Raw genomic sequence first — 22915 nt, forward strand, 5'->3', positions numbered from 1 at the left:
AGCCGGGGACTAAACTCCTTCTTGCTTTCTGACCAGGCAGATGTCCCACCCTACCAGGAACAAACCTTACATCTGAGGCAGTGCATTCTGTACAAAGCTGCCTCTTACTGTTGCCAGAGGCTGCAGGGCTGCAAAGGGGCCATTAGTTTTTGTGTGCTACTTGAGACGTCTGTGTGCTTTACGGAAGGCTTTGGACTTTATTGATTTCTTTCACTGAAATTGTGTCTCTGTCAAGTCCAAATTTCCCTTTGGGAAATTTCATCTTCCTTTTAGTAAAACTCCTGATTTGAAGATCTAGCTCACATGAAAACCAACCCACAGGACAGGATTCCATGTATGCCAAGGGTTCAGTGTGTATGGGGGGGGGGGGGAGGGTTGTATCTATGTCTGTGTGTCTGTGTGTCTGTGTATGTCTGTGTGTGTGCACGCATGCGCATGCATCTGAGCGTGCATGTGGAACACAATTTTGACCTGTCTGAAGCCCCAGCATCCTTAGCTGCTTAAATTCAAGCAGAGTTTACCCGGTGACTCATCATTTCTGGCTCAACTCCTAGTTTTTAGAGCCCTTGTCACTCTTTGATTCCAGTGTCCCCCGGACCAAGGGCTACTTGATTTGTAGAAATCATTTGGACTTTTAGTGTACGTTAAGTACTTTCAGGACAATGATCTGTCTTCAGTAAAAGCTGAACTACTATTTGCACTGTCCAGAGTCATAAAAATGCATTCTCCTGTAAATATGCCCAAATATTAGCAAAGTGTTGCTTTGAATAAGATATTTATACTACTTTTAAAAATATCATGCTGGCAGATGATGACTGTCTAGTAAATATTATGTGTTCATGTTTGTGATCGCAATTAAAGTAAACTTCCAAGGGGAGTCTTTCCAGCTCACAGAAGCATAGACACTGAGCATAGACACTGTCACCACACAACTGTTGTTACCATCTGAATATTTCTTATTAAAGTGGCCCCCAAAAATGAATAGCCAATTTGATCATAAATCAAACAAATCAAAGATTTCATTGAAGGAAGTGACTATTTTCATGTACTAAATTCAAACTGAACGGTGCTTACTGGGTGTTAAGTACCTCCTGAGCTTCCCACTTACTTTTTAGGGTTGTCACAGAAACGTTCTTTGTTCTTCTGCCTTAAGAAAACTAACAGGCCAGGTAGTGGTGGCACACGCCTTTAATCCCAGCACTTGGGAGGCAGAGGCAGGTGGATTTCTGAGTTCGAGGTCAGCCTGGTCTACAGAGTAAGTTCCAGGACAGCCAGGGCTACACAGAGAAACCCTGTCTCGAAAAACCAAAAAAAAAAAAAAAAAAAAAAAGTTTAAGAAAACTAACAGAACTTTGTCACTGAATAGAGAGTTTAGAAAGAAGCAGTGTCCCAGAAATAACTAAATCCCAAAGTGTGTGAGGGTTCACGGATACACAAAAGCTCCCTCTTCACAGGATTCTGGGAGCCATCTGCAGCACACTTAGACTACACCAGCCATCTTGGTCTTGTTACCTTTGCACAAACAAGAAAAACTTCAAGCTCTGTCAGTAGCTAGTGACTTTGGTGACTGCATGTCAGAGTTTCTCCAGGCTTCTCTGAGTACCTTCACAGATAGCAGAATGGCTGGTCAACTCAGAAGAATATGATGAGGAGAGGGTCCTGCTGTGTGAAGCAGCTGTAGGCTCTTTCCAAGGACCTCCCCTGTACCTCCTGCACCTCCTATAGCAGACAGGTGACAAACATGGGCTCAGCACATTCCAGAGGTGCTTGATGGACCCCAGTGTTTCTGCCCTTGCCTAACAATGGTCATGACAAGTCAGCCAGTCAGGACAGGTCTGCGATAGTATTTGTGTATTAACCTCTTTTTTTTCTTTCTTAGGGAATGCAGTCGGATTTTTGGAGAAGATGGCCTGACACTGAAGCTCTTTCTTAAAAGAACTGCTCCTTTTTCTATTCTGTGGACTTTGACAAATTACCTGTATTTACTGGCTTTAAAGAAGCTGACGGCCACTGACGTCTCTGCTCTGTTCTGTTGCAACAAAGCCTTTGTCTTCTTGCTGTCCTGGATTGTGCTGAAGGACAGGTTCATGGGAGTGCGGGTAATGGCACATTCAGTTCCATGCGCGGTGCCTCCCTGCTTCCTAAATCTTATCACCGCACTGCTGTTTCCTGGAGTTCTCTAAAACTTTCCCCCCTGATTCTGAGTACAAATTGAAATTTGAAGATGTGTTAGGGAAGCCCGGCAGTGGCAGCATTGTGGGAGGAGAAAGGGCTGTGTCTGCTGGGGAGTCAGTTGATTACAACAGTAGGCACTGAACCAGACTGAGAAATCGAGTTCCTATTTTAGAATTAACTTGTAGAATTATTACCGTGTGCATTCCTTGTCCTCAGCAAAGAAGGGGCTGAGAGAATAAGCCACAGTAAAGATTGTGATTTGCTTGTGTCAATCAACATATTTTGGAACAACCCCCAGCCTGCCCTTACCCAGATGGATTTAATTAATTATTGGTGTAAGTAGATAAAGATTGCCAAACAGTAATTAAAGTCACTGGTAGTGGCACAATGCTATTAAAAGTGGCTATATATCTAGCATGACTAATCTAGGAATGGAAAGAAAAGCAACAACTTGTACTTTGGGGTACAGATCCTTAATTGAACTATGCTAAATGTGTACATAACACTTCAGTTTGGGATTTATTCTTTTTAGTACTAGCATGGATTTTTAAATAAATATGTGTGATTTTTTTAATATAATTATATCTAATACATAAAATTTTGGTGTGGTTATTCCATGTTAGAAACAGATGTCTCAGGAACTGTGTGGATTTCAGGAGCTAGATCCCTTTCATATCTGGAAAGCCCCTATCCATATCAAGGCAATAATGTTTTACAAGGAAAATCACATGAGGGACAGTTTTTATGAAATATCAAGATCGTGCACTTTATTCTTCTCTGGAAGAGCTAAAATTGGATTTGAAATGTATTTTTCTACCCAAATCTTGTTCTTGTTGACAGTATGACTAGGTCCTTACCTCTTTCCTAATGCAAAAATTGACATTTATAAGGAGAGAACACATCTGACAGCCATTAACTAAAATGGCTTTATTTTTCAAAGAAAATTAAGAGATGGGTATACTGATGCAGCCTGTAGTAGCAATCCCTCAGAAGGCTGAAGCAGGAAGAACACTTGAGACCAGGAGTTCAAACGCAGTCTTGGTGATAGAAAGACTATTTCTCTTTAGAGAAGAAAATAAACACACAGTTGCAAAAATTCCAATTGAGTTTGAAAGACACTGTTCAGAAATTCACAGTGGAAGCTTGACATAAACAGTCAAAAGACAGGTTTAATAAGAAATAAAATAAGAAACTTCCTTTTTTCATTTTTTTCTTTCTGTGTTTCTTTTTATAATGTACATACTCCATTGTATAACCTTATATTTGACACCAAAAAAAAAAAAAGATGCTTCAAATTGTGGTAATATCAGTAAACATAAGCCTATCTGGATCACAAATGGATAATACTCATATAATCATAGATTAACCATTGTGAATACTTTGTTTCTTTGGACTACTGATTGAAGTGCGGCTAAAAGGAAAGATTATTATTTATTATTTTTCTATTATAAAGTCCTGTCATCCAACTTATTGGTAATCCAGGGTGTGTTAAACATCTCTTTTAGGAATAGTTGTTTACAGGTAATTTATATTTATCTCATGGAAATTTGTAAACTTGATACTTCTAAAAACATTAGAAAGCCACAATCCCCTCTGGCAGCCTTGACTGTGGCTATTTTCCTACCTCTGAGCTCCCATGTACTTAACTAAATTTCTTAAAATTGCAAAAGCACCGCTGCAGTTGCTCAAGTAGAAAGTGCTGGTCCAGTATGTATGAGACCCTGGGCTCTATCCCCAGCACCACAGATGCAAAGAACACAGAAGGGAATGCCCTTGTGACTGAGAGATTCCCTCCCTGTCACCGGTACCTGTTTATGCCAACAAGAATTAGCTACTAGACTAGAAATTTTGAAACCTTCCTCTCATATCTTGATCCCCTCTTAACATGTTGTATTATTATTTCCATATTTTCATTTTCAAATTAGTGAAATGGAGAAATTTTAGAAAACTGGTAGTTGGCGGATGCTCGAACAGATTCCAAGGTTTTTTTAGCAGGTAGATATAGGGAACGAATTTAGGTTTCTTCAACATATGCCTCTTTGACAACCAAATATATCCCCCATTATGTTATTCCCAAACATCTGACATCATATAATGAGTCTCTTTTGGAGACTTTCTAAGAGCCCCTGGCTGAAGAACATCAGCTGTACTGAGTCTTTCATTTCTTAATCTGTACTTTGAATTGAAAAGGGCCCATGATGGCCCTGCCATGGGAACTAGAGTTGAGCTGCCACTGGGGTGTGCTAATCCTGAACACTCAGAGACGATTCAAGACGACCTTCAGTTTACATCTGCTTTTGGTAGCTGCTCGTCCATACACAGTGCAGACTCTCAGGAGCCTTCATGCTTCCCAGGGGTAGCTACAGAGGATAAACAGTAGGCTCACCCTCATTAGGCTCCGCTTGGCAGAACAAATCCTTATGAATGGAGCCAAGAAAGGAGGAAGCAAAGTTCTGATCACTGTCACAAGGCCTACATCCTTAATCTTTAACTCGGTGTGCACTGTATCTGTCCACACAGTTGTCAGTCCTTCTTTCTGGGATATTCCCCCGTCTTTCCTACCCAGGTCCTCTTGTGATCTTACTTTTAAGTAGATTTAATACAGATAAAAATAGTCATGAAGACATTCGAAATTCAGTAATGCAGGAAGCTTATGTTCTATGGACTTCTTGCTTCTTCTTGATAGCTTATAGATCCCCAGACTTCTTTTATTTCTCACCTTTCACCATTTGTTCAACTTATGGTTCGGAATAAAACAGATAGTTCTTTACATAATTTTAAACATAACGTGGAGAAGTTTAAGGATTCTGTGGTTCCTTGAAAATAGTCCTACCTAAATCCACCCAAACACTTAACTCATATAGCTCTCAATGGCCGGGTTCTTAATTGGTAGCTCAGTCTCAACAATGGGAGCATATAACCTTGAGCTTGAGGGCAACCATTGTCAACAATGTAGTTTAATACCTTTGTTCTAGGACTTCGTTTTGGCTTTGGGAATCAGGGATTCATTGTGAACCAGTGAGCTTCTTTCACACTCATCCAGCTACAAAAAGCAGAGTTGGCCTCAAAGAAACATGTCCAGGCTACAGTTTCTCTTTTAGATCTGTAAAGATCGTATAGGGAGTTTGTAGTAACAGGGTTCCTTTTGATAACTTGGACCCTGACATGGTTGATATTGCTAGGCAGAAAATAGTTCTAGAAACTATTTGTAAATGGGAAACACAGAGTATTGGATACTACAAGGAGAATCGTACTCTCTCGGCTTTTGAAAAAGAAAAATACACAAAAAAATACACAAAAACACAAACACCCAAAATTGAGTTGCTTCTCTAGACTTCAATGGGTTTTTGAAAGGTAAAACAATCCTGTGGGACTACAGACTATGTTTAGTATATCAAGCATTTCGGCTTTAGAAACAGGCTCAAATAATCTAATAGCCCTTTACAAATGCCCCCTGAAAGTTAATGATAAGTGCTCTCTGAAGGACAGAATATGGTAGCTAGCTGGCTCAGAAGTTGTGTCACTTGGCTGGCATGCTGGGGAAATATGATAACTGAACCCATTTCCTGGGGCACTCAGCTGAAGTAGCTGCACCAGGTAGAAGAGAACAGAGAGCTTTGGGAAGTTAAAGATGACAGCATTATCAATTTTGTGGTCACAATGTTAGCTAACATTCTCACCCAAATGACATTCAGAGGATGATGATGGCTTTGCTTGTCTTACTTAGGTACTTGTAGTTGGTTAGGAAACTGGACCTGGAATAATCTGTCAGAAGAAGCTTTCAGAAGCCAAACTGGTAGCCTCATGAGATGCTTCTTTTTTATTTTTTTTCAAAGGAGGTTCTCATGGGAGGTAGAGTTTTCCTTGGTGGCCACAACATTAAGCATGCAGAAGAGCTTGGTTAAGATGAAGGCTTCCTGGAGGTGTTTGACCAATGTGCTAAGCAGTGTCCTTCTCTGTTTCCATTGAGTGAGTGGCCAAGCCTTTGAAGACTGATTCTAAAAATGTCTGCAGCTTAGATCTGTGCTTAGGGTGTTTGTTATGTGAGTCTTTGGAGTATTTACTCTTTGAAGTTTAAAGCAGTGGTGCCAGGCTAAGCAGAGCTACTCTGGGGTCATCGAAACGAATATTCCAAATAGACTTTCCACCAATGCATTTCTACGCGTTCAAGACAAGCTGAGATCCATTTCTCAACTTCTAGATGTGTCCATCAGAAATATAGAGAATTTCTTAAAATGTACAGTAGAGATTTTTTGTCTATTCAGATTATTTAAACTTTAAATTAAAACATTTGTCTCCTTGGTAGGAGAGCACTATGTGTCTTATAAATCACTGCCTCTGCTATGGGTAACAGTCTTCCTAATGCTTCCTAATACTCAGATTTTCATGCTTTCTGAACTTAACTAAGTGTTATCTGGCCCCCTAATGGGAAAACCTCTTCTCCCCATGCAAGCAATTGAAACAGATGCTGGTGTAATTGGCATGTCAATTCAAATAGTTCAGGCGAATATTTTCACAAGCCCTTAAAGAGGCTTACTATGACTATAATTTCCAATTGCTTTAAAATTATGTCATCTTTAGCCATATCTGAGTCTCATGAGAAAACATACAATAGAAATCTCTTCATGCACACCTTCCCTTTACTTCTGGCTAGTGCAGAAAGGGAGGAACCCCCACCTCTGCTTGTCCTTGAAATAGTGCACCATCAGTTCCTGGACATGGCTGTTTTGGTTTTCAGCTTGTTTTGTTTGTTTTGTTTTGATTTTGATTTTTTTTTGGGGGGGGGCAGTGTTTGTTTTTCTAGTTCCCTTCATCTACAATTATATATAACACACAATGGCCTAAATACCAGTCTTACCTCATAAACACAGCTAATCATGCTCAAGTTCATTGGATTAACACGGTTTTATTAACCCTGTTTGAAGTATTTATATAATAACTTGGTCAAAAAATAGAATAGAACTGGTAGTTGGCCAGCAACTTTTTTTTAAATATTTTTAATCTTCGAAGATTAGTGTTCTGAGAGAACTCTTTTTGCCTGTGAACACATTAGGTGACAAGGGTGATTTAAACACAAAATCAAATCAGAATGCAGTTGACCAATACACCTTTTTATTTCTCAATGAGACTGCTCAAAATGGTTACAGTGTCTTGGTGAATGATAAATCCTCAGTCAAAGCAAATCATTGCCTTCCAGAATTTTCAAATACAGATAACTCCTTCATGGGTTTACTTACATTATTACTATCATTTCTTACTTGTAAAACTCCCCAGCACCTTCCACTGTATGCCTTAAATCCTACACATGCACACACACACACACACACACACACACACACACACACACACACACTGGGCCAGATGACAACAAGAATGCACACCTGGCAGTACCAAGTAGTCAACATTTGCTTATCTCCCTAGTAACTTGTTATGAAGGTGATCTATTTCTGCTGACATACAGGGTCTGTTAACAAGGATTCCTCCTGGTTTCTGTACTTAAATGTAGAGCCATTCTGGGGCCACCATGTGCTTGTCACTGATGGTCATAAACAAAAGCATCATTGAGTTACAGGACATCAGGAGCACACTCAGGTCTTTACTCACACCTTGTTATCATAAGTAATGCCCTCATAGCACTCAAAATGGCCTGGAACATCCCAGATGTAAAAAAAAAAAAAAGTTAGCTTCAGAAGCACTGGCTTTGAAATGCTCAGAACTGAATCTTTCTACAACTAAATCTCTTACAGGTTCTCATCTGGAATTCAAAGTCAGTGAGCAAATGTCATCCTCCTTATTGCAAGGTTCTTGTTTTACTGTTTACGGTAACTTTGAAGTGCTTTCCAATGGAACAAAGGCAGGAAAATTGATGAAGCAGATGCAAGACAGCAGGTCACACAGAATGAGCTCTTGAACACACCAGTGTTGTACCTCATTACAACAAACCGTTACAGCCTTGGTCAAGTTATTACTATTTCTATTTGTAAAGATTAAAAAAAATGCTCTAGCAAGGTAATAAAATAAAACATAATTAAACGGAATTCTTTTTCTGTGGTTTATCTTCTATGAAATGAATAAATTTGCATGTAGAGATAGGTAGAAGAGGATTCAAAGGGCATCTCAAACAACCAATCCGGATCTAGCTTGTTCCTCTCTATGCTGCTGGGACGTCTTGCTGCCCTTCATCAAGGGTTTTCCTCTCAGCTCCATCAAAATTACATCTGGCTCATCAAGTCTTGGTGAGACTTGTTTAGAGACATGTTTAGAGATGCACATTGACCCAAGGAACTGGTTAAAATGTGTGCAGAACTTTCTGAAAAATTTAGAATACATGAAAATACTTAGGTGTGGCTTCCTGGTAAATCTATTTCACCAACAAGGATATTAATCTCAAAGGGACAAACAAAACAAACAAAAACAAAATTACTTGTCATTGACCACCACAGATTTTTATATTCCATGCCTGTGGCATGGGCAGACTGATCTCTTTTTTATGCTTTTGACCTTTCATTTTTTTTATGTTTTACTTTCTTTTTCTTCTCTCCTCCCATCAAAGTTCCCCTCCATCCTCTCCTCCCAGTCCCTCCCTCCCCCTTCTTCTCAAGGCTAAGCCCTCCTCCTCCTCCTCTATTTCCCTTCATAAAAGATCAGACCTCCCAGGGATATCAGACAAACACAGCATATCAAGTTACAATAAGTCTAGGCACAGAACCTCATATTAACCCTAGAAGATGGAACCCAGTAGGAGGAAAAAGGTCCCAAAAGCCAGCAAAAGAGTCAGAGACAGCCCCTGCTCCCACTGTTAGGAGTCCCACCATAACACCAACCTATACTTCCATAACATATATACAGAGGACCTAGGTCAGACCCATACAGGATCCCTGGTTGTCATCTCTGAGTCCCTATGGGCCCTGGTTAGTTGATTCTGTGGGCCATGTAGGAGCCAGAGAGGTAAAGAACATCACAAGGACACTGACTCTTTTTAAATGTAAACACTGATAAAAGAGGAGGTAATTAGCCTTAAGGAAGAATGTAGCAGCTTTCCTGGGGCTTAAATGGCTTGATCTGGGATATGAAAGCATAACTTTTTCTTGTTTCCTTCCATTCTGTTTGACAGATTGTCGCAGCAATAATGGCAATTACGGGCATTGTCATGATGGCTTATGCTGATAATTTCCACGCTGATTCCATCATCGGTGTGGCATTTGCTGTGGGCTCAGCCTCCACATCTGCACTGTATAAGGTAGGTCTGTATCTTCCTCTACAGTCAGCTATCACTCATAGCTTAGGATCAAGTAGCAAAATAAGGAAGTGCAATGAAAACTTTAGAAAACTACAGGTGTGTTAAATAATAGTGTATCTTTTTTTTTTCTTTTTTTTTTCTTTTTTTTTCGAAATACTGTGTGTTGGGCATCCGACAGAAAATTTCACCCTGTTGACATGTCCTTACATGCCATGGATCCTTTCTGGAAGAGAGAACTGAAACTTTGAAAGATTATGTAACTCTCCAAGGCCTTAAGGTAGCCATGGTTACAACCTCGGCCTGGAGCCAACACTGCCCCCAGTTATCAGGCAGTTGCAGCAAAAATGTAAAAAAAAAAAAAAAAAAAAAATCGACTCCTCCCCTCTTGATTTTTTTCATTTGAGTATATGATTATTATTTTAACTCTTATAGAGGTATTAAAAATAATAACCTGTCATTTGAGAGTGTGATGTTTGCTGCGTAGAGAGCTCACACTACACGGAATCCGAGCCATTAGCAAAATAAAGACACTCTACTCCCCTGTATGTACTTGGTGCAATTTCTCCCCTGGATTCCCTGTTATTCAAGAAAAATGTCACTGGGGTCACCACACATAACTTCAGAAGCAAGGTCTTAGACAGCAAATCTAAAAGGTTATTTTCCCAAAGTTCAACTTCTTTAAACGCTAACTTTCTGATGTATCTAAAGGGCAATTCCAATTTCACCTCACCTAGAGTTTCAATAAAGTGAAAAGAGAGGGTGGAGCAAACTCTGGTAGATAGAAACAGCTTTCTGCTTCCCTTCTACAGGCTTGCCTACTCACCACCACTGCGGCCCCTGATTCCATATTGACATATTTGAGGAGGGTGGAGGTGGTCCCACTGATTCTGTGTGACAAGCTTGACAAGTGTTCGTTCATTTACCATGAGTGCCTAGCCCACCCCATGGAAACACTACTACAATGGTTGACGGGCCAAAGACCAGCAAGATTAAGTCTTCTAAGAGAAAAACTAATACATTCATAAAGTTACAAACCAAAGCAGTATTGGGAATTGCTGGGAAGGTAGTATGGCTGTTATAGAGAGAGAATTCTCCTGGCTAGACTACAAAATACACTCATTCCAGGAGTAATGATGGTTATTAACATACAAAAAAATCATATCTGAACCCTAATTCCTGGCAGATACAATCTGCTGCTGCATTTCGTAATACTTGTTAGTGGATTAGCACGAGGAAAGGGAGTTAAGAAGCCAAGAATACAGACCAGGTCTGGCTGCCCCTTCTGTCTGTTCTGTGAGGTCATGTTATCCCTTCACATCTGCCTATCTTCTGTCTCTACACATGGGTTTATAACCCAGGAAAAGAAATTGTTTATAATCCAGAGAGTAATGCAGTTCTTGGGAAGACATCTTAAGCTCAGAGAGGAGAGTGCTTACAAATCTAAGGCCTCAGTATTTGTCTTAGCAATCTAATAGCACTTAGTTCTCAGCATCTGTCATAATAAAGATGCAAAGAATCCTATGGTTGCAAGAAAAAATTAATTGATGGGTTATCAACACTAGAGTTGAGTGGGCTCATATAACCTTCCTTTATCCTTCACCCTGTGCCCATCTCGACAATTGTTGAAATGTTAAATACCTCCAGAGACTTATAACACCACAAGAAGTTCATTTCAGTTCCTGTAGTTTTGTGAACAATGTAGGGCATTTTAATTTCTTGTCATCCTAGCCCATTTAATAACATGCACATGGCAGGGCAAGATGACATGGAGCCTAAACTCTAGGCCCATAAGTTCAGTAGAATTCACTTTTGTCCTGCAGCAAAGACTCTCAAGAGTTTCTCTCCTTTTTAGGTTCTGTTTAAGATGTTTCTGGGCAGTGCCAACTTCGGTGAAGCTGCACACTTTGTCTCCACCTTGGGGTTCTTCAATTTGATCTTTATCTCCTTCACTCCCATCATCCTGTATTTCACCAAGGTGGAGCACTGGTCCTCCTTCGCAGCACTACCCTGGGGCTGTCTCTGTGGGATGGCGGGACTATGGCTAGGTAAGTGGCTGTAGCCTGTGCCTGCCATTCTCCATGTCACTTGATCTTCCACTTCAACAGATGGTCATGTTGGGATGACTCCACTTGCTGCTCTTGTACTCCACAGACCCAGACTACATTGGTTATAGTCATTGAATGTGTAGACAATTCTTGGTAGGCTCTTGTGTGACTATCTCAGAGTTATCCATCACAGAGTAGCTGCTGTGAATTAAAGTATCCAAGTAGAAGCTCAGGTCACTCTGTCAAACACTGGCCTTTAGGTAGCCTCATCTAGTCTTCGTGATGTAATGTGTGACTTATTATGCTTCCTATGTGCATAGTATGACAGGCAGAAGTGATAATGGATGATGCATTCAAGTGTTCAGAGTAGCCAGAGCACTGGGATCAGCTGAGATGGATGTGAAGAAAAGGACGGATGGAGAGGAAAGAGGAGAGAGGAGAGGGGAAGGGACAACATTCAAGAGAGATGTAGATCATGAAGAAGTTGGAAAACCACACTGAGGGGGTTGTGTTTAAAACCTACTTTATCGTAGAGCTGAAAATGACAGGCTCACATCTGCATATTGAACAGCCCACTCAACTGAGAATGGAGAATCCACCAGGAATCCCCTTCCAGGAGAGAAAGAAGTCAGCATTTGCTGAGCTTGGTTGCCCTGCCTAAGCAGAATGTACCCAGTTAAAGGTTGCTTGGAGTCTTTCCTTAGGGGCCCTGGAACTCTGGAGCTGAACTCCTGGCTCCCACTTTCCAGATGTTCATCTATCTGTACTTGATATAAGAGGACCTTGTTCCTTCTCCTAAGTCATTGAAAACAGCAAACCCCAATTCCCAGTGCTTACTCTGAATAAAGCCAGCTCCATTCTGCTTCTTGCATATACTGTCCAGTGTCAATCATTCCTTTGTTCCACATTTACCCAATGTACTCGCCCTGCAGGGCCAGCATTGCCCTTCTCCTGACCTTCTAAGCCAACGTGACACTGGAAACAGTAGCAACATTGCAGTTCCAAGAGAAAAAAAAAAAAATGTCCTGATTCCAGCAAGATCATCGATTGGCTCATCCTTTTCCACTTCAGCCGAGGTCCCTCAGGGAAAGTCCTTAAAGTGAAAACAGTCAGGAAAAAGATCAAGCATTAGTTGTTGGTCCCCAGAGTTCTGCTTCCCAAGCCCAAAACTGTATGGTTATCATCTCTCATTACCTCTAAGATGAGTGAAAATCAATAGTATATTTGGAAGTTGGTAGTGTTGCCATAAGATCAAAGTATATTAATTAAAAGTGCTCAGATTGTTTCCTGGCCAGAAACAGTCTAGCTAGACACAATCATAACCAAAATTTCACTTCCTCTTGGCCACTTCTGTGTGCATCGAATTTGTGCCTCCTGAAAAGTAGCTCTCCACCAATGAGAGTCACTAACACATTTAATGTAAGCCATCTCACCTAAGGCTGGGCTACCCATGGCAGTCAGACCAAATTTTCTCCAAGCAGCGTATTTTCACACTCCACCTGGTATGGTGCCAGCTAGCACTGCAACTGCTCCATCAGGCCCACCAATGCACACCAGAGCCCATTGTGCCCAAGCAGAGCTGTGACAAATTGGAGAGATAGCTTCTTCCTTGTGCTATATTCTGTAGGGTTTATAATCTGCCAAGATGCAGTTTAATCAATAAAATGACAAATGAGGGGTTCAGCAGAGATTTGATTCATTCAGTAAATTCCTAACTTGTTGGAATTTCCTCTGTTTGACTCCATGAGATTAAGGAAAGATTCAAGGTGCTGGAATATTCATTCACATGCTTTACTCCCAGTGTTTTTGTTCCCATCCCTCTCTCCTCCATGGGAATGACATGGGATTTAGCTGGGACTAGTCTGAGAGGCAGAGCTGACACACAAATACCAGTGTGTGCTCTGAACTCCACATCTCCTGCAGCTATGACTGTGACCTGCCCTCCAGGGAGTTATCTTCGTCCGAATACAAGTCAGTTTCAAACATTTATCTGACATCTCTGAATTACATTTAAACTGGGACTGAATTCCATGCTATAGAGAACACATTGAATTAAAAATTATTTTTCTTGGGTTATCAAAGACTATTCCATCTAAAGAACTAAGGAAAAATAGAAAACACATTTAATGGAAACTGCCTTGGCTTTTGTTGAGTAAGGAAAGCTCAGTTTGGAGATATCACTCCGTTTTCTCAGTCTGCCAAAATGCAGTTAAATCAATAAAATGACAAATGAGGGGTTCAGCAGAGATTTGATTCATTCAGTAAATTCCTAACTTGTTGGAATTTCTTCTGTTTGACTCCATGAGATTAAGCAAAGATTCAAGGTGCTGGAATATTCATTCACATTGAGCCTTGCCACGACAAAGGAACACTTACAAACTTAGGAAGACCCCTGTCTTAACTGTGGGTGTTATGTGTTTCTGAGTCTTGGGGGGTCAAGCCCACTGCCTCCAATCACCAGGAACAAATGACTCTGAATAACTAAGTAGGTGAGCTTAATTATAACAACAGAAAAATATACACCCTCCTCACTAAAATAGTTCTAGAACCTTCTTTGAGTTTAGAATCTTCAGAAATATCGCAACATGCTTCAGCCATGTTCATAGAGACCATCTCAGATTAAAGGACTTTCTGTGCTTGTGAATACTCATCTCTACAACTCTGAAAAGCTTAATTTAACTCTATTAAAAACTGACAGTCTACAATTTATAAATATTAGAAAAGTATAACTTTGGCAATTTTGAATGGGGTCAGATGATTATTTTAAATAACGGTCTTTTAACTAAAGAAGTCCAAAAGCATTAATTAGGGAGTATCAGGTTACTCTACCAGTTTAGTCTGTGGGCCTGACCTCTGTTGACCTCTGCAAAATGGTCCCCAGACTCCAGAGAATTACTGAGCCCAGCTTTATATGTCCATGTGACCTTGAAAGAAAGGGGTAGGGGTTGGGGACACAGGATCTGCTGTCCTTGGACAGACCTTATCTTAGACAGTAGCACCAGAGTCTGTACCCAGGACGTGACTTAAATAGCAAAGTAAGCAAGAAAGAAGCATCAAAGCTCAATCAGTCCCCAGCTTTCAGCCTCTGGCTAGCTCCAGACTATCCTTTCAGTGCTAACATGTGGTGTGGAAGATTGATGACTTCACCTCTCCCATACACCTCTGTCAGCCAGCTGGCGAGAGCTCAGGCAGAGTGGCACAGGAGGACCAAAGAATTTAACTGACTCAAGCAAGTCATCCATCACCAAAATGAGATTAATTGAACAAGGGTGCAGACCCTTGAGAAAGCATGTTTAGCAAAGGTATTGGTTCTTATGTGTTGAGAGACCAATGTGCCAGCCCCTTCATCCTGTCTACCTTTTTTACCAGCATTCAACATCCTGGTAAACGTTGGAGTAGTCCTGACATACCCAATCCTCATCTCCATTGGGACAGTGCTCAGCGTCCCTGGAAACGCAGGTACTGGTACAACATGGTCCATGTGTTTGCTTTATGCTCTGACTTGTTTTTTCTAACAATCAAGAATCACATCCCTTCCCTTAGAAGATGCTTTTAAATATCACGAGGTGGCAAACAACAGTGTATGCAGCAGATTTAAAATCTGCAGCTACAAAGGCACTGTTTTACTTGGACGTGCTTTTAGAATTAAATACCAAATGTATCATTTGGGTTTCATGTGAGTTCCCTGACAACCTAATTTTGTGGTATTTTTAGAGGAAGTCCTATGGAAACAAAAGGCATCAGAGCACACGACTGTGAAGTCATCAGTAATGGAAGTGCAGGCATCGCACTGGGTGCTGGCTCCCCACCAGATGGTCCTTGGGGTACTGTGGAAGCTTCTGGGGAAAAGGGGGACTGAGCAGGTGACCCTCCAGGAAAAGCAATTTATTTTCAAGGATAAAAGGAAAAGCTATTAATATTTTTCTAGGAAGTTTCTAGTGAAACTAGTCAGAGAAATTAATCCTCTGGATGACAGTTCAGCCATTTTGGCTTTAAAATTCTGTGATCTGAAGTCTCAAGTAATCATTTCTTTTTTTTCCTTCAAAACAATTAGCCAGTGTTTATTGAGCACTTACTGTGTGATCAGAAGGGCTGTGTACAAGAAAAGAAATTAATTACTGTTTCCTTAAGATAGTTACAGATAAGATTAGAAAAGGCAGTAAACATACACAAAACAGCTAGGACCTCTACAGAGAAGTTTATTATTAGATGTAAAATTGTGTGAGATAAAGTCCAAGGGCTATACGATGTGCAGAGGAAAACAAAATCAGAGAGAAATGAAGTTGTCAGGGAAGTTCATTTATTCATCCACGGATTCATCTGTTCAACAAATAACTTCCAATGGCTTAGCATATATCAGCAACCGGGCTAATACTGGTGACAGATCCTGAATAAGGCATAGTTTCCATCGTCAAGACCATGAAAGCAGCACAGAGTGGGAAACCAGAGGAACTAAATAATTCTAACACAAGAAAAACAATTGATTTCAGATGTGCTGAGGGCTTGTAGGTGTGGCACCCTTTAAAAGGCTTCTTCCTGAAGCCCTGTGTGCAGAGGTCTGAAGGACAGCTTAGCTGAATGGAGTGGGAAGGAAGGAGAGAAGGGGATCTCGTGATGAAGAAAATGGTCACGCCACATTGTGAGTGTACTAAACTCACTTCATAAAGTTGTTCATTTTTAAATTATATAAATTTCTCCTCAATTAAACCCTGAAAACTGACAGATCTTATAAAAGATCAAGAGAAGAACAGGTTCCAGTCACTAAAAACAACAATAACAAAAAAAAAAAAAAAAAAAAAAAAAAAAAAAAAGCCGGGCGGTGGTGGCGCACGCCTTTAATCCCATCACTTGGGAGGCAAAGGCAGGCAGATTTCTGAGTTCGAGGCCAGCCTGGTCTACAGCGTGAGTTCCAGGACAGCCAGGGCTATACAGAGAAACCCTGTCTCGAAAAACCAAAAAAAAAAAAAAAAAACCAGCAGTGGTCCAGTGCATTTGAAGACAGATGAAGGCATGCTGTCCTTAGTGAGAAAACTGGAGAGGTGCCTAAGTCCAATTACATGGCCTCTAAGCAGAGCCTTGATGGGCAAATGTGATTTACAACAAAGGAATGGGAAGGGGGCATAGATAGCGATAGAGAATACTTACAGCATTGGCAAGTCCCGAGATGTAGCCCTACTTTTCAGAGAGGCTCATGAATAATCCTAGGGTTTGACTGGTGTGACGCTTTTCTTCCCTAGCTGTGGATCTCCTGAAGCAAGAGGTGATATTCAATGTGGTTCGCCTGGCTGCCACCATCATCATCTGTATCGGGTTTCTTCTGATGCTACTGCCAGAGGAGTGGGATGAAATTACTCTAAGATTTATCAACAGCCTGAAGGAGAAGAAGAGTGAGGAGCACGTAGAGGACCTGACAGATGTCAGCGCGCACCTGAGGAGCAGAAGCAGGGTCAACGGGACAGTGTCCATACCGCTGGCTTGAAAAGAAACAACCTCTGGATGCACATGTGTGTATATTCTGTGAATATAAAATTTTCTCACTACCCGTACGCTCAAATGACACTATCAACTTTGAGTTTAAATAAACCATATGTGAAATATCGCCAACAATAAAAGTTTACATTTATATGCATATCAAGGAACTGATGTAAATAATCATAATAAAATTTTTTATTAAAATGTATTTCTCTTGTTTTGCTGATTCTATCTGAAAGCAGAGCGCTCCACAATTTACAAAAGTTCCTAAAAATATGAGATTTTGTTAAGTCATAGTCATTTTCTTAAATGTAACTGAGACATTTTCATTAAGAATTAGTTGTCAAAAAAAAGAATTAGTTGTCAAATAGGAAAACCTATGAAAATAAAATATAGTTTGCATTTACTTCGGCCTTGAATCTGAAATCTAAAAGCAATCTAGGAAGTCATTAAGCAACCATCAACAGTCTTTCTGTGCATAAGACCTACACCTGGTATGGTAGGTATAGGTCAAGACAGAAAAGACCCAGCTGAGCTTTCAACATGCTTCAAGTAACACACTGACATCTTTATGAGAGTGGCATGGCACAGTGGTAAAGTGACTGAAAGGACCTCATGCCTCTAAACTTTCTTACCTCCAAGTTCCCTAATAGACTTCTCAATATCTTATCATTTCATTTCCTACTCCTATCCTCTCCTTACTCCACGACCCTTCACCCTCCATCCCCATCATTATTCTAGAGGTGCCTTCTATCGAATCACTAATGACCTCTTCAACAAAACCATACTGACACTTGCAACTGTCTACGTATTCAGAAGCAGTTCATGTGATGAGCTTCTACTTCATGACCTGTTAAAATAGTCTCAGTTCTTGGACCCACCACCGACCCCTGGTTCTCCTTCTTCCTTCCTCTTCCTAGGCTAGTCTCAATGCCATTAAGATTCTCTGGGTACCCTTCTTGACTGTCACAGCATGTCTCTCTGCACCGCACTCTCTCCCCCAGAGATTCAACTGTTCTCATGGTCTCAAATGTTTCTGACATGTTGGTGACTTCAAAAATACAATCCCTGCAAATCAAGTTTGTACTTTGAGCTTTAGATCTTATATTAGAGTCTCTTCATCAGCTTATATTTGGATACCTCAAATGCAGCAAAAGCAAAGTTAAATTAATCACCCCTCCCCAGATCTAGCCCTCTCTGTTTCCTGTCTAGGTTAATTACACCAGCCACCATGTCTGCATCCTCTCTTCACTGATAACTAACTTGTAGCCTTGCCTCTCTGTAATCCTTATAGAGTGACTCTCCTATAAATGTGATTCTGTCTCCTCTACATAAAATGCTTCGGTGGCATCTCATTGTCCACCACAAAATCAAATCTGAATACCTTGACATGTCCTTCGTAGCTCATTACTGACTGGCTATAGCCAGCTTATATTACAGTAATTCCTACTAGAACTTTCTGTGCTAATGAAAGCTATCTATATCTTCCATATCTACTAAGATACTCTGTGGTGCTGGACATTGTATCTATCTATATTGTCTCTAATTAATCAGTGATATATGTAGTCTATTACATTGTCTGAGACAGTAGCAGTGTGTAGCTCTTAAGTACCTTAAATGGAGAAGCTAAATTTTCCATTTCAGTCATTTACGATGCATTTCCCATCCAGTTATCATATCAGGATCTAAGCGGAGAGTCTACTTCCGACCCACTGCCCTATAGGTCCCCTGGTCATTTGACACTTCTGTGATACTATGCCTCCTAAGACTATTCAGTCAAGCTGTGCAGCCTTCCTTGTGCTCCCTTCTTTCCCTCACTCTGTGCCCGAATCAATGGTAACTTAGACTTTCTGATATTACCTATTCCTATTTTCCTGGGGAGTCTTTTCTTCTCCCCCAGTTTTAAATATCATAACCATTTGCTTAGTCCCAGTATAGTACTGACTACCTACTGTGTTAGTCTGCTCTTTTGCTGACAAAATATATAACAGGATCAACTTGCAAATAAGAAAGGTGTGTTTTGGCTCCCTACTCAAGAGGTCTCAGTCCACAGATGTTTGCGTCTGTTGCTTTGGACCTCCGATAGCACGGTGGCAGGAGCACATGGGAGAGGAGACTGCTCACCTCATGATGTTCAGAAAGTAGAGAGGAAGAGTCCAGAATTCCAATATCTCTTCAGAGTCATACCCCAGTGACCTAACATTTTCCCAGTAGTTCCATCTCTGGAGCATAGTATCACTGTCTCTCAACAGCCCCACAGTCTGGAGGACATCAACCTTTGGGATACACTTATTCAGCTGTTAGCCCTGTCTATCATCATTGCCAGCCAATTGTTCTGAGTTTCCAGTAGACCATGAGCTTAGAGAGCAGGCCTGTGTGGCAGTTATGGCTGTGTTTTCGAGTTCTAGCTCTGGCAGACATGTCATAGAAGGAATGTTCATCTCGGTGCTAGGATATCCCCATACGTGAACTGTATGAGGTCTGTCTTAATGAGGGACAGACACTGCCACAGATGAGATTGGTTAAGATAGGATGTCAAGTGCGTGAGAATCTCCTGCATCCTGTGTAAGTGTGCTGAACTGATAAAAGGGACATCTCCCCAATCCTGAGAAGCTGGTTCTGTTACCTAACACTGAAGATACCCTGTGTTTCACCAGAAATTTAGGACAATAAGTCAAACATTTATGGTTTCTGTCTTCCTCCTCTTTTTTCCTCTTCCTCCTCCTCTTTCTCTTCTTCCTCCTCTTTAAGTTTTCTAAAAATATAAGTGAGCCAATCCCCAGGCAAGAGAGAGAAACTCAGAGTGCTTTGTTATCTGGACATCATAATAAAAACTTGAATGTATCAACCCTTTGATTTCTCTATTCCTTTTGGAAGAAGCACTGCAAAGTCCTGGCATAGCTAAATGACATGCTATTAACTCAGATAAACATTTTAAGCTCCAAGACACATTTTAAGCTTCTTGAAAAATGGTACAAAGAAAATGTAATGTTTTTAGGAAATTAAATTAGTTTGTTATGTACATTACAGTTATTTTTGGCTATTTAAATGCCATATTGATACAAACATGGCTCTTGCCTCATTAAACTACTGTTAAAATGTAGTAATCAATGACTAACCCTCTAAGCTTGTATTATATACATGACATTTAAAATTGCATTTTGATATCTTTAAGCAATGAGTTGTTTTGCTCTTTTGGATAGTTCATTTTGAAGAATAGTATCCTTTATTCCAAAAACACTGGTTTAATGTACAGTTGACCCTCATAACTAACTTAGTCTATATGGATCCCCATAACTAGCTCAGCCTATTTGAAGAAAATATTTCTACTGTGTTATTCACTCATTTGCTTACTCACACCTTATTGTTGCTTGAAATTGGTTTTATTTGAGATTGCTACCCACTGGTCCCTACTTGACTCGAGGACAGCATTGTGGGTTGGGAATTTCTGTAATCTTAAAAATAGCTCACATCTTAAAGAAAGAGGAGTGGATACACAGACATGCAGGAAAGAGACTGGGTTGCAAGAGCTTGCAGGTAAGTTGTTGCCCTGACAGATCAAGCAACAGCTTCAAACTTCATTTAGATAGTCTTTAGGATTATAAGTCCCACCCCATCCCACCTCTGCCTTTGAGGAAGGACAACGCCTTTCCTAGATGCCTCTCATGGTCATCTTGAGAATCAAATGGGATGCTATACTTCGGTCACTGGGCAAATAGGGGTGTGTCTGTGTTGTGCATTGATGGACCAGCTGCATCTAGGTCTCGGAGGATACTATAAGAAGTAAGACTGGTCCCTGCCCAGTGGTCAAAGACACCTTGCTGAGTTCCCTTTGTAGAAATGTTGTTTATTTCCAGAGTCCCAGAGGCAATTATTTCTGTGAGTTGCTGAGTGCCCAGTTATAGTTCAGGAACAAGAGCACCCATGTGTGAACACAGCATGCATTTCTTACAGAGTTGGTACTGACAAATTGTAGCCTCTCCTTGACCCTCACCTTCAAAGTCAGCAACATAAGATAAGACTAATTGTCACCTGAGATTGCTGAAAAATTAAAATAACATGTTGATATCTTTACTGGACTCGTAAGCAATAACCCTGCTAGGGCTTATCTGTCTCCTTTAGGTCCTTGTCTAGAGCCTTTGCACATAGCTTTGCTCCCAGGTGTGTCCTTTGACCATGGGACTCATGGCATAGTGCCCTTACAAAGCCACATAGCCTGTTGCTGAGGAGAGAATCTTACCCAAAATAAACTAGAGAGACAAAAGAAGGCTGGCATGGGCAAAGTTGGAAGAAGCAGAGCAGGCTCGTGCAGCATCCATGCCTGGTCCCCTTGGCACTTTGAGTCATAGCATTCATGCCTAGCCAGTGGAACTAATTGCCTGACAAAAAGACAGACTAGCAACTTCGGCTCTGAAATTAAAATCACTTCAACCACGTCCTGATCTCCTCAGGAACAGATTACAGGCGAATCAATTTTGCTCATCCAGAGTTTGCACGCCTGTTAATTTCTTGCAGGCGCTTTGTCAAGATCCAGAGGACGAATGACTAGGAGAAGGACAATGTCTGAGATAAAAGAGTAAATGATATGACCAGCAGAGCATGAGAATACCCTGATACTTAAGTACAAATCCTCTCCTTGCTGATCCACAAACCCCTGTCAGAAACACAAAATGTCTCTGATGCGGGCCCTGCGGGTTATCTCTGACAGCTAAATAGAGAAGGCTCTATTAACTGTGGTTCCAGTCATTTTCTTGAATTTTCTCCTCCATCCCTGTGGCAACTGGAAGGAAAGTAAAAAGAGAGGGGGTTTTTTGTAGTATAGGATGTCAGCGCTAAGATCCCAGAGACAGAAGGGAGGGCATACTTTAATGCTGGTGGGTAGCATGTCCCCCTGTGTGTGCCACCACAACAAAGGCAACTTGCTAGAGACGGGAACTTGGGATCCTTCCAGAGCCTAAGGAGTTATAAGAGCAAGAATGCTCCACCTCAGCTCTAAGGGACAGACCTCAACAGCTGTCCTAAGAACCCTGGCAAGATTTTCAAAATAGCATGAGCTTAGTCTATTCTGGAAGAACACATTCAGAGATCTCTGTGGATCTGAAGGCACATGGTCCTATACATTAGGCACTAACTAGCCACATATGCATCTAGAAATGTGCCAAGGACCAACTGAAATTTGTTGTGTCAAATACATTGGGTTTGGAAAGCTTTGTGTTTTGTCAAATGAGAATGTAAAATGTTTTGTATTGGCCTTATACTCATTAGATATTGAGAATATTTTTTTAATATATTGGGTTAAGTGAAATGTATTTCGAAAGCAACTTCATCTGTGTATTTTTTAATTTTACTTTCATAGTGATGAGGACTTGATCCAGGTCCTTACACATGCTAGGTAAGTGCTCTACTGTTACCACTACACGGCCACTTAGCTGCACTACCACTAAGCTACATTATCCAGCCCTGTTTCTTTTGGTGAATGTAGCAACTAGAAATTCTCAAGTCACACAAGTGTCTGTAGCTAACATTATATTCCTGTTGGCTAACACTGTTCTACCAGATTAAGAATAATTTACTTCAAGGATGTCTTATAATGAAATATCTGACTCTACTGAGAGTCTTATTCCAGATTCATAAAAGGTGTCTTTTCAGTGTGCTCTTAAGTGGTGGAAAAGGCGAGTAAATCCCCCTGGCCCTCACACTATTTTATGAAAACATCAAGCTTCTTCATGAGAGCAGAATTTGTGATCCACTCCTACAACTCCCCCCCCCCACACACACACACTCCTAATAACATGCTGGGGTTGGCATTTATTTCAACACGGTAATTCTGGGAGGATACAACATTCAGAGCATAGAACAGGGAACAATAGGAGACCTTGGAAAGGTAGAGCTTCTTTGGAAAGAGAGAATTATTTGATCAGAATCTGTCAGTAAATGTAGAAGGCAAAAGGCATTGTATATGTGAGAACAAAATTTGAAAGCA

General features: G+C 40.8%; 1 protein-coding gene across 2 annotated transcripts in view; it reads left to right on the forward strand.

Moving 5' to 3' along the window:
- The window catches only part of Slc35f4 (solute carrier family 35 member F4), a 222023-nt gene extending 204884 nt beyond the window's left edge, over positions 1-17139 (forward strand). Inside the window, exons 4-8 of one of the 2 annotated variants that reach the window (XM_034498261.2) lie at positions 1880-2099; positions 9290-9415; positions 11268-11460; positions 14830-14919; positions 16698-17139. In XM_034498261.2, the coding sequence (XP_034354152.1) occupies positions 1880-2099; positions 9290-9415; positions 11268-11460; positions 14830-14919; positions 16698-16939 (871 nt within the window). In that variant the 3' untranslated portion in view covers positions 16940-17139. The remainder of the gene's footprint in view (positions 1-1879; positions 2100-9289; positions 9416-11267; positions 11461-14829; positions 14920-16697) is intronic. The other variant, XM_076931128.1, reaches the window with a different exon arrangement.
- The last annotated feature ends 5776 nt before the right edge of the window (positions 17140-22915 follow it).

This window comes from Arvicanthis niloticus, chromosome 3, assembly GCF_011762505.2.
Source record: "Arvicanthis niloticus isolate mArvNil1 chromosome 3, mArvNil1.pat.X, whole genome shotgun sequence".
Taxonomy (NCBI): Eukaryota; Metazoa; Chordata; class Mammalia; order Rodentia; family Muridae; genus Arvicanthis; species Arvicanthis niloticus.